Genomic DNA, 12,514 nt, shown 5'->3' on the forward strand with positions numbered 1-12,514 from the left:
TTGTGTTACAAGGATAAATCTGTCAACTCGAGAGACTCAACAGAGAAAGATTCCCAGACATAGCTATTAGACCAAAGGAGACTACATCTAAAAATATATAGGCAATACACCCATATAAAAACCTGATCATTCTATTTGTAAACTTCAAAAGGATAACCATTGAAATGGCATCAATAACCATATTTCTCCTGAATAGCATGGTAGTTACCGTAGCCCTAATTATTTTGCTTGCACCTTAACCGGAACAACTTCTTGCTGAAACTCTTAATTGTACACTGAAAAGGGCCCATCTGACCAGGAAGAAGTTGTTTTCCTTATGCCAACCGCTTAATGTGCATGTGATTTTTACAAAATTTGGTTTAGCCTTAGCTCATCCCCCTTACCTTTCTTAGACCTTAAATCTTTCCCTCTTAAAGCAGCACTTTTATCAGCATCATCTATTGTAATAATGCAAGTGTCTTTGGAAGTGCTTTTTGTAGAGTTGACTGCTACTGTTTACGTTCAACTAAACAGTAACAATACAATACATCATCTAGACAATGGGCCCCTAGATGATTAAGAAAAATAATAAAGTGATGATTACCGTAGAGATGAAAAAATAATTTATCCAAATGCATGAATAAGGTAATATGTGTGGGAGACTTAGCGAAAATGTACCATCGTGCAACACCCACGATTTGTACAGTGCTCAAGGAAAAAAAAGAAGATATTAAAGCAATTGATATTGTAAAAGGGGTACAGACATTGATAAAAGAATGGCCATGTGTTATTGACAACGTAGAAAAGTTGCTTGTCAAGACTGGGAATTAACAAAGCTGTCCACCTGTCCAAGCATCTCTCAGATTTTTTATCAAATGTTTAGAATAAGTTAGGATATGATGATATTAGTAATGCTCTTTTTCATTGTTTTATTCTATACAAGGAGGTACACTTATTCTGGATAGTGGAAAAGTGAGATTAGCCAATGATGAATAAGAGAAATTAATCATAACAAAAAGTAATTACAAAATGCTGTAATGAGGCAGTTACTTTAAAAAATTATGATTTTTACTGATTTTTTTTTTCTGTGGGGGGGGGGGGGGGTATTTATATGTTAACTTTTTAATATATTTACAAGATGTTGTCAACTAAAAAATGGGTGGCTAACAAAAAAAAAGAATTATTTCATTTTTAAAGCCATGTCAATATGAGAACATGAATACAGTAAAATGGACCATATAAACTTGATTATATGGTTGCATTTCATTTTCTCTTATAAGGAAACATTAAAGATGTTTGTCTTTTAATTGTTTTATATCATCTGCTAAGACCAAACTGTGTTGACAGAAAATTTTATTGTCATACACCGCAATTGCTGGATAGAGTATGGTAAAAGTCCAAACGTTGGGCCACTAGACTCAAGTGATTCTCGGACAGGTGTTCCCCCAATTAGTTTGGTAAATTGAGGATTAAGTGTATAGTAAAATCAAGGACAGGTCCATATGGAACATTTAAATTAAAACCTGGAAAGCCTAGAAGTTAACATGATTTTTACAAAGTTGTGCAAAAATAATTCTACTAATAAAAAATTATTTAACAATACAAAAAACTTTGGTGGTACCATATAACAAAAGAAGTTAATATTTGAGAAATGAAAAAAGAATGAATTAGGTGTTGTTCATACCCTACTGGCAAGATTGACATTTAATGCTACCATTTGCTTGGAGAATACTCAATTTAACATGACTTGTAGATTAAAAACAAATATTCCAAATAAGTTTTATCCTAGAAACATCTAATTTCTAAGTGATAATGAAATTATGGTAAAAATGGTGGTTACAGATAGCAGCAGTATCATATCACATTTCAACCAATGAATATACCTATCTACCCTCATGGCATCAGTAAAACAATTAGGTTTGTGCATAGGAAAATCAACATGAATAAAAAATATATTTACCCATTATACCAGTCTAAGAAAAGTATTGTACATGACATAACTATCAGGAAAAACATAATCCACACCCGGAAGCCAGCATCTTTCCTCATTGCCTCACGTACCTGAAAAGTAGAACATACAATTTTTAATGTTTCACAACAAACCCTTTACTTGTAGTATAATAGGTTTATTTGGTTGAATTTATTGGATTTTCAATAAGGCCATCAGGGAAGCTATGCACTGCAGAGGTACAGCTGATAGCCCTTTCCATGCATGTATGGATTTCTGAGTCTACAACTTGACTACCTCCCTACTTGTGTATTCATGATGTAGTTAACATATGACATGATTATTGGTGTACATATAACATCAATACTCAAGGGGTCTTCCAAGGTATTTTTTTTTTTAATAAATTTGTTGGTGGTTCTCATAAAAACTGAAATACAATTTCCAAATTTCATAATTGGACTAACTTAAAATTTTGAAAATTCTGAAAAATTTCTTTAAGGAATTTGTTTTCCAAACCTTAACATTGATGATGGTTGAAAACTGGACAGTCATTAAATTATTATTATTACATACATACATATACCAAGGCACTTCCCCCAATTTTGGGGGGTAGCCGACATCAAACAAAAGTTCGGCTGGTACTGCTAGGGGTGCCACAGCCCGCCCTCCCCTGTTATCCACCACAGATGAAACTTCATAACACTGAATCCTCTACAGCTACCACCTCCACGGTCATTCAAGGCACCGGAGGAAGCAGCAGGGCCTACCGGAACTGCATCACAATCGCTCGCCATTCATTCCTATTTCTAGCACGCTCTCTTGCCTCTCTCACATCTATCCTCCTATCACCCAGAGCTTCCTTCACTCCATCCATCCACCCAAACCTTGGCCTTCCTCTTGTACTTCTCCCATCAACTCTTGCATTCATCACCTTCTTTAGCAGACAGCCATTTTCCATTCTCTCAACATGGCCAAACCACCTCAACACATTCATATCCACTCTAGCTGCTAACTCATTTCTTACACCCGTTCTCACCCTCACTACTTTGTTCCAAACCACATGACATGTGGTTTGACCTAGAAAACAAGCTTGTTGCATATGCAGATGATGCTACTCTCTTTGCATCAATTCCATCCCCTGAATGTAGATCTGGGGTTGGTGAATCCCTTAATAGAGATTTAGCTAGAATTAGTGCATGGTGCAAATAATGGGTATGAGGTTGAATCCTAAGAAAACTCAAAGTATGATTGTAAGTAGGTCAAGGACGGGGGCTCCTCAACATCCGGATCTCAGTATTGATAATGTTTCTTTAAATTTGTATGACTCTTTCAAAATTTTAGGTGTGATTCTCGACAGCAAATTTACTTTTGAGAAACATATAAGGTCTGTGTCTTCTTCAATTGCACAAAAAATAGGCTTATTGAGAAAGTCTTTCGAGATTTTTGGTGATCAATCTATTCTGAAGAAGTGTTTTAATTCTTTCATTCTACCTTGTTTTGAGTATTGTTCTCCTGTCTGGTCTTCAGCTGCTGATTCTCATCTTAATTTGTTGGATAGAAACTTACGGTCTATTAAATTTCTTATTCCTGATCTAGATATTAATCTCTGGCACCGTCGTTCAATTAGTTCATTATGCATGTTGCATAAGATTTTTCATAAATCTGACCATCCTTTACATTCAGATCTCCCTGGACAATTCTATCCTGTTCGTAATACTAGCAGGCAGTTAATTCTAATAACCACGCCTTCTCCATCATGGGGCTCAATACTACGCAGTACTCTAGAAGTTTTATTCTAGCTGTTACCAAGTTGTGGAATGATCTTCCTAATCGGGTAGTTGAATCAGTAGAACTTCAAAAGTTCAAAGTTGGAGCAAATGCTTTTTTGTTAACCAGGCGGACATGAGTCTTTTTATAGTTTACTTATGACATATTTGTTTTTGATGTTGTTAATAGTTTATATATGACATGTCTGTTTTGACGTTACTTTTTTTTTTAGAATGATTTATTGTTAATTTTTTCTCTTCATTTATTTATTTCCTTATTTCCTTTCCTCACTGGGCTATTTTTCCCTGTTGGAGCCCCTGGGCTTATAGCATCTTGCTTTTCCAACTAGGGTTGTAGCTTGGATAGTAATAATAATAATAACCCTATCTACTCGAGATACACCAGCCATACTCCTTAGACATTTCATCTCAAACGCATTCAATATCTGTCTCTCCGTCACTTTCATTCCCCACAACTCCGATCCATACATCACAGTTGGTACAATCACTTTCTCATACAGAACTCTCTTTACATTCATGCCCAACCCTCTATTTTTTACTACTCCCTTAACTGCCCCCAACACTCTGACGTACATCTGCTTCCACTCCACCATTATGCTTTCTGCCACAGTGGATCTATTAGGGTCATCGACAGGTCTTGTGATGCCCTCACCTTGTTGATAAGTCTCCTCATCAGACAGAAGGAGGGAAACACGTAGATGTCCAGATTGTCCCATGGATGTTGGAAGACGTCTTACAGAGCTGCCTGAGGATCCAGCACAGATGAGCAGTACACCGGAAACTTCTGGTTCATAGATGTCGTGAATCCCACAAAGTCAATACTTTGTTGGCTATACAAGTACCCAAAGATCACTTGGAGCCAACTATCTGGGTCTTTCTGCTCAGATTGTTGGCAAGGAGGTTTCTCTTGCCCAGAATGAAGAATGATTCAGGTTGACAGGGCAATCGAGTTGTCTTCCATCCATCTTGGTATTTTCAGAGCTACCCCAACCCTTCTTTTGATGCATCTGTGATGAGCATCATATCCGAGGGTTGGATCGTCAACCCACCCACTCTGGTCTCTCTTGCCCTGATGCTATCTTAATTCGGAAGTCCGGAGGATCCCTGTGCTAAGATCAAAAGATTTTTGGTTCCCACTGGAGAGAAAGAATGTGTAGACAGCCATTGAGGACTACACATTTCTAGGAGGTTAGGTACCTTACAGGCGCAGCCACAGGTGTACTTGCAACAATCTCGCCATAGGAAAGGGCGTGCCACTCCCCTTAATCTCTCTATTCTGTCTTGGGAAAGAAAAACCCTTGCTTAATTAGGTGTCTATTTGCATCCTGAGATATACAAGATTTTGAGATGGTTTCAGGGATGACTTCTTGTGATTTATGTCAATCTCAGGATCGTGACAAAACATGAGGAGCCTGTCTTGATGTAGAAGGGTCTCTACTGAGGCTGCTAGAATCAGCCAATCCTCTATAACACAATGGACAAATACCATTGGCGTGGGTCCAGGTTGATACCAGAGTGAACACTCACGAATTTTTGGGGGAGCTGTGGACAGGCTGAAGCACAGCACCTTGAATTGGTATATTCTCCCGTGAAGAATAAATCTTAGTACAGTACTTCCTTATCGTAGAATGGATTGGGATCTAGAAGTATGCGTCTTTGAGATCCAGTTATCATGAAGTCTTTTAGTCTGACAGCCTGTCTTACCATATCTGGTGTCTCCATCTTGAACGAGGTTTGCAACACAAACCCATTCAGAGCAGAGGTCCATGACTGGTCTCCACCCTCCCAACACCTTAACTACAAGAAAGAGTCTACTGTAGAAACATGCACTGATGAGTTCCACAACTTATGTCTCTCTCTCTTTGGCACCTGCCTCTGAAATCTTGAGATGACTGAGACACGCCTTCTAAAGATCCAGTTCATTCACTGGTTGGCCAGATTATGGGTGAGAAATTCAACGGACATTGCTCCTGAAAGCAATAAGGTGTTCATAGCTTTCCGCTTCCCTGAATCAGCCAAATCCCCATTGGCGATCAGATAGCCTACTGAAGCAGACCAGCAGTCGATCTACTAAGCTGCTTAAAAAGAAACCTTTGCAACCAATTCCATGTTTGTGGCCTCTGCAGCCGAGAACATCACCTGCTGTGCTGTGAACTTAATCAAGTGAGATATTATGCCTCAGAGCCAGAATTGGCGAGTCTACAGGCAAGGGGGAGGGATTATCATCCAAGATCCCATAGTACTTCTTCTGTCGTATGAATGGCGATGAAAGTAGACGCGATGAGTTCCCTGACCTGAGAGAGTATGAAGTCCCAGCTACTTGGAAGAAGACCATTTTCCTAGCTGCCTTCACCATTCTAGACCAGGGCAATCCTATCATGGTCTTGCCAGTTCTGGGGGCCTGGCAGAAGTCCAGGACTGGGCGCCTGGCAAAAGAACTCTAGGACTGGGGGCCTGGTAGAAGAAGTCCAGGACCATGTCTTTCCCCTCTGGGGGGAATAGGAAGGATCGCTCAAATCGTTGGTTTTTTTTATGCAAGCTAAGATCTGCATGAAGGAGTGGCCCGACACACTCAGCTCTATTTCTGAAGCAGTAGGACTGGCAGCCATTGGCAGCAGGCCATCAGAGTGGTCCAAGACATCGTCTTGCCACTGATTCAGACCCAAACTCACATCCTTAGGAGCTCAGGCTGGGTCAGGGGCCTGAGACCTAGAGGGGACGGTCTGCACCGCTGGTAAGACGACCAATCCAAGAGCACGCTTCTACTGACCTGAAGCCTCGAAACCTTTCGAGGAGCAGTTCTTAGGAAGGGGTTTCCAGTTCGTCTGCTCCTGGGGCTTAGCCGAAAAAGAGGCAATGAGTGATGAAGTACCCTTCTGAGGAGCTTCCATCGGCTGTGGGGTCTGTGAAGGGTTAACCGGGACCAACAAAGGCTCAGGAAGTGGAGCGGCTGGTTCAGTGGTCACGAACTCTACCAGAGACAGATGGTAATTGTCCATGAAAGATCTCTCTTGGAGATCTCAAACCCTTGCTGTTCCTTGGGTGATGGGTCTCTTGTCTGTGTCCTCTCCTCCTTTTGGTCAGTTTTAACAGGATGATGCCCAGTTTTTTCCAAATGGGGTCAGGGCCATCATGGAAGGCTTTAAAGTCTAGGCACTTCTGGTACCGGGACCACCATTCATGAGGAGCAGGAGCACACGACACAAGAGGAGCAGCAGCATGCCTCAAGGCTGTACTCCTACGCCAACAGCCTACGCCTTGGGTCCATAGGTGGATCAGAACTCCCAGGAGATCCTGACACCACAAGATGGATAGAAAATGGCCGAAAAGAGGACTCTGATTTTGGACCTGGAACTGGTTTGCTATCCTCCTGCTTCACAAGTTCTTGAAACCATGAGAGCGTCCTTCACAAACGAAGGGATGGCCGCAGGAACCCCAACAGGCGAGTATTCATAAGAGTGCCGATGATGACCAGTTGCTTCTCTTGGAAAACAAACCGAGGTTCTCGTACACACTACCGCACAGCCTATGAAGTGAGCAGACTTTTGTCAGTGGGAGGAGCTCGCCCGCCTACCTAGTCAGTTCGTGGTGGACAAGTGAGCGTTAAAGTGCAAGACTCTCCCCCCCCCAACTAAGGCCTGTTTGTCTACAAGCCGTAGCAGCATGAACAGGGGCACGAATACTCGTCAGGGAACCTGCAGGAGATTGACGATTTGCCATATAGCATGCTGAACAACCTCAGGGTGCTGAGTGCACATAGCATGCAAAGCAAGCTCTGGGTGCTGAATGCACACAGCATGCTGAACGAAATCAGGTGGTTGAACAAGTTCAGCTGTCATGCTCATCACTGGGGAATCACAAGCCTGGCCAGGACTCCGAGGAGATTCTGCCAGTAACTCCTCAGTTGGGCAAGAAGTTGCAGAGGACGCTTTGGCAAAGGGCACGAGACCTTCTGGAGGGAACGCCACTCTAGAGGCTTGTGGGAGAAGGCCGTGGCCAACCCCTGTGGAGGCAGATGTGTGCTCTTGCTGTGCCCCAAGCTTCAGTACCTCCAAAAGTCGTTCCTTAGAAGAGGAACCCGAAAGCCCCAAGGAAGGCCTGAGTTGACGCGTAGCGTCAAAAGAGATAGACACCCCTCTACACCTGAGGGTTGTCAAGGGGTCAAATGGTCATCACTCTTACTTGTTCGTCTTCCAGAGGAGACTGAATGAGCAGGGACATCAGAAAGAGGATGAGGTGTCAGAAAGAGAAGTCGGGACTTCTTCCACCTTGAGGAAGACTTCGAAGGAGAAAAATCCCTTGTAGACTTCTTCCGTTGCCTACCGTAGAGCTCCCACTGGGAAGGTGGCCACTCCTGATACTCTCCACAGAGAGAAGACTGAGTGCAGGAGTGATGTTTGCATGCGAAGCAAAAAGAATGAGAATCCGTCTTCCAAGCTGATATAAAGGTCGCGCAAGAGTGACCTTGCCAGGGCAAACCTGCATATTAGCAGCCCTCAAAATTTGAGACCATACAATCCTACAAAAGAGAAAAAGTGAGTTTATAGCCAGTTCTTCATAGGGTTTACGGAAGGAGACAGCATGTCTTCCTAACACAGAACCCCTCCCCCCAAAAAAAAGTGACGTACAGTAGGGTCCCGAATTACACGTGTTCTAATTACGCGATTCCTCAATTACACGATCGATAGTTTTTAAAAATGAATTTTCCTGTATTTGCGAGGAGCATTCTAAATCCGCGAGTCAAGCACCCCGAAGCGTAGGAAATCTATTGTTTTCTTAATTGTATTGGGGGGGGGGGGGGTGATGGTTCCCCGATGTCTGAGAAGGAGGGGGGGGGAGAATGTGAGAGAAAGATTTCTGTTCAAACATTTTAAGACTAGTTTTGGATGAAAAATGTTAAGGTTTGCCCATCTGTTGTGTGAACTTGTCGCTAGGCCTAGCCTAACTGTCCAACACCTATATGTATAATATTCCATATTTGTACTAATTAATTTTTATACTTACGTTGTGATTATGGTGAAAAATCCTTATTCATTAAACTTTAAATTAAAAACCATCAAAATAAAGACTATTTTATATCATGCTACTGCCAAACATGTCACCACAACCAAACCCATTACTTTGTTTAGTACGTTCCATCGCCGATCATAACGAACTCGCTAACCAATTTTAACATCTGTCTATAGGTTAACTTTTGCGGCAAAAGATATCTTACCAGGTACTATGTAATAATAATGTTATAATTAATGTTTTATTTATCCTTAGAAAATCAAAATATATGAAATATGAGCAATTTTGTTTCGTGGTTTTTTTTTTTTTCCTAAAAAAACGCCTTCTTAAAAGGAAAACGTTTTTTTTTTACGTTTCATCGTCGATCATAAACGCATTTACTCCTGAAAGTGATATTGAAGAGCTTTTACTAAAGATGTTATTATAAATAAAGAATATAAATTGGTGGTAAAATATCTATAATTAAAGTGTAGCAGCATCAAGAAATGTTGGGGTTCACCCTTTACATAAGAATGTACTGTACATTGGATTAGACAGAACGTAGAAAAAATCAATTAGGGAAAAATCGGTATTCGATATCCTCTTCATCAGCATCGTCATTCGTCAATCGGGCTTTTTATTTTTTTTATTCTCAGTCGCTAACTAGTTATCGCACTGCCAAGATCTGCACACATTCCGATAATTCACATTTGAAGGTTTTCTGGGAGAGGATGGATAGAGAAAATACCGAACTATATAAAATGTTTTTTTATCCTGTTAAGCGTCACCCACGTGATAAACCGTTCACCACGATCTACTCGGTACCGTCTTCAACTGTATATTCCGTTCATGACTTTAATTGCCTTTTACAAGCCGTCAGTCTCGTGATGTTACTTTACTCGTATAGTAAGTATAGGATCACCACTTGGCAACACTCTCAGCATATGGGGACTGTGAATAGAAACTTATATGATGTCTGGCAACTATTTTTCTGAAGGTAGCTTGATGTTACAAAACTGTGGTTTGAACTGGTTTCCTATCAGTGCGCTCGGGCGTTCATGCATAAGTGGTTATTTGTTGTTCCTTTTGTAATGAAAGGTCTAAAGAGGAAGGTTATTTCTTTAGATGAAATAAATGATGTTTTTGTTGTGGAATTTGATAATGATAACCTGTTTGATAATGAGAGCACTAGTTCTGAATCCTCCAGTGATGAGTATATTGAAGAAACAAAGTTTTCTTTCGATGTCGAAAGCGAAAATGACTTCTCATTACCGAATGACTGGACAACGAAATTTCACAAAACTATAAAGGGAAAGGAAACGCCGAGAGAGAGAGAGAGAGAGAGAGAGAGAGAGAGAGAGAGAGAGAGAGAGAGAGAGAGAGAGAGAGAGAGAGAGAATAAAGTGGATAAATAATGTACAAATGTATGACGAACATATTTGAAAACTATACAGGAAACGATATGAGAGAGAGAGAGAGAGAGAGAGAGAGAGAGAGAGAGAGAGAGAGAGAGAGAGAGAGAGAGAGAGACCTATCCCTTTCCTTTTGTTGCTTATCCAGGGGTAAGATTTACGATTGAAGATAAAAAGAACCCATTAGAATATTCAGTATTATGTAGCCATTTGAAATTAAATAATAGTAGTATTAATTGTTTTTTTTACTCAACCATTTAATTAATATCCCTACTTTTAACTATAATTACGAATTATAAGCATAAAGAAATTATATTAACTTTGAAAAATTATCATTAGTGAAATGACCGCTCAGGGCAAAAAAAGCGTGATTATCGTACAGCAGCCTAGTGCACACTTGCGCCTAGTGGCCGTGTTTACGTGTGGGAGTGTCATCATGGATATACAGTACTATACTGTAATTTTTAACTATTGCTAGATACGTACAGTATCAAACCTTGAAAACCCTTTTTTGTTTTTTGTATCTATAGGAAATAATTCTACATCTTTCGGAAAATACTGAAAACAGTAAGCTATGCATAGTACAGTAGTAAATACTACAGTCATAGAAAATTATCAAAACTTTAACAACTTTTTATTGTTTTATTTATCCATAAAATAAATTTTGTACAGTATTTTATAAAAAAAAATCTATAAGAAGGATTTCTTACAGTATTGTTAAGATAAAAGCTACAGTATATATATATATATATATATATATATATATATATGTTTTATATATATAATATATACATACATACATACACACATACATACACACACACAGTGTATATACAGTATATATATATAGCTAGAAAGCTAGAAATGGAGTGAAAAAAAAATTGACGGGTAGGTTGCTGTTTGCCGCCATGATGTGTTTCGAAATATACGAATTTCCAATTACACGAGGCCTTTCATCGACCAAATTCTCGCATAATTCGGGACCCTACTGTAATACACCGAGTGAGTGTGTGAGCTGGTTGGCTGGTCTACATCCCACTATCCCCTATTAATTGGCGGCGGATTGTTATACCTCACTTAAAAAGTTTAAGGCTAATTTTCAGCTACACTAGAGCAATATACCCACAGTAAAGAGCAAAAGGTTTATATATATTTAGGACCAACTTTATTTTATCATCTACATTAATCAAGCTCTTCCTTCATTGAATGTATAGCACATGAATGTCCGGTAGTATTGAAATAATCAACTTGTCTAATAATTGAGATTTCTTTGCATTTCTACTAATACATATTTGCTACTCCCATCATCATCTTTGAAACTGAAGTCATCAGAACTTTGATGGAGTGTACAGATGAATCTTCCTGCCATAACTTATTCACATGCTTTATCATCTCATGTAAATTTTCTATGGAAGCTTGTAGAGATTTTAATTTTTCTACCCTCCATTGATTGAGATTTAGTAATATCGAAGAAACTTGGTTATTACTATCCAGTCAATTATTCTATCTCCTTTTAAAGCTTTTCTAATTGTGGAAGAGGTCTGTTTAACATAATTATTTATCAGGGACCTGAAAGCTAAGTAATTTCTCTATTTGGTTTATCAGCAGTATATATATGTTCATGATTTCTACATGAAGCTTTGGTAGTTTTAGGGAGTGAAAATTCTTATAATAAAGATTAGTAATTTAGTTTGCTGCAGTCCTAAGTATATATAGGGTTTCAAAATTTCCTCGAGTCAAGATATTTCCATAGTAAACAGTTATTAGCAATAGAGAACATTATTCCATTCATCATTGTTGTAATTTACTATAATTTTATAATTCTAGTATGCATACAAATAAATATTTCTAAAAAACAACTGTCATTTGAATGTACTTGAATATTCTCTTAGAATACATTTCCCAAATCAGCAAAAATGCATGGAAAAAACTAACTGTTTGCAGTTACATTCAGCATATAAATGATTAAAAAAATGAAAATGTATGGTAAAAGAAAAAGAATTATTTTTTCTTCAGAAAATTCCAATGCAACATACAGTAGTTATTCAACATACCTGTTCATTTCCCTCTTTAACATTTTCTGTAGCTGCCATTATAGTCTCTTGAATCTTTTCGATTTGATGAGCTTGAATGTCAACCTTCTCTGAGAAAAAGTCTTGCATCTGTCCTAATTCAACAACCTAAAAAACAAAGACAATTCTTTACAATATGATCTAATTTTAGTGAATAAGATTTTGTTATATTCTTGTGCGTGTGAAATATTAAGATAATGCCTTTGAACAATTATTTTGGCATTTTTACAGTAAAAAAAAAAATATCTTATTAAATGCTTTGCCCTAATATCAAGATATACTAGAATACAGTTAAATCTAACATTTAGGTGACTTGTCAGTGAAATA

General features: G+C 38.9%; 2 protein-coding genes across 4 annotated transcripts in view; one reads left to right on the plus strand and one right to left on the minus strand.

Moving 5' to 3' along the window:
• Positions 1 to 12,514, plus strand: part of LOC137615305 (tRNA:m(4)X modification enzyme TRM13 homolog) — a 203,422-nt gene that overhangs the window by 142,642 nt on the left and 48,266 nt on the right. The gene's annotated exons all lie outside the window — the stretch shown is intronic.
• Positions 1,565 to 12,514, minus strand: part of Syx18 (syntaxin 18) — a 104,340-nt gene continuing 93,390 nt past the window's right edge. Inside the window, exons 6-7 of the mRNA XM_068345062.1 lie at positions 12,170 to 12,295; positions 1,565 to 2,040 (exon numbers count right to left, since the gene is read on the minus strand). Of these exons, the coding sequence (XP_068201163.1) occupies positions 1,936 to 2,040; positions 12,170 to 12,295 (231 nt within the window). The 3' untranslated portion in view covers positions 1,565 to 1,935. The remainder of the gene's footprint in view (positions 2,041 to 12,169; positions 12,296 to 12,514) is intronic.

The sequence above is a fragment of the Palaemon carinicauda genome, chromosome 21 (genome assembly GCF_036898095.1).
Source record: "Palaemon carinicauda isolate YSFRI2023 chromosome 21, ASM3689809v2, whole genome shotgun sequence".
NCBI classification, from domain to species: domain Eukaryota; kingdom Metazoa; phylum Arthropoda; class Malacostraca; order Decapoda; family Palaemonidae; genus Palaemon; species Palaemon carinicauda.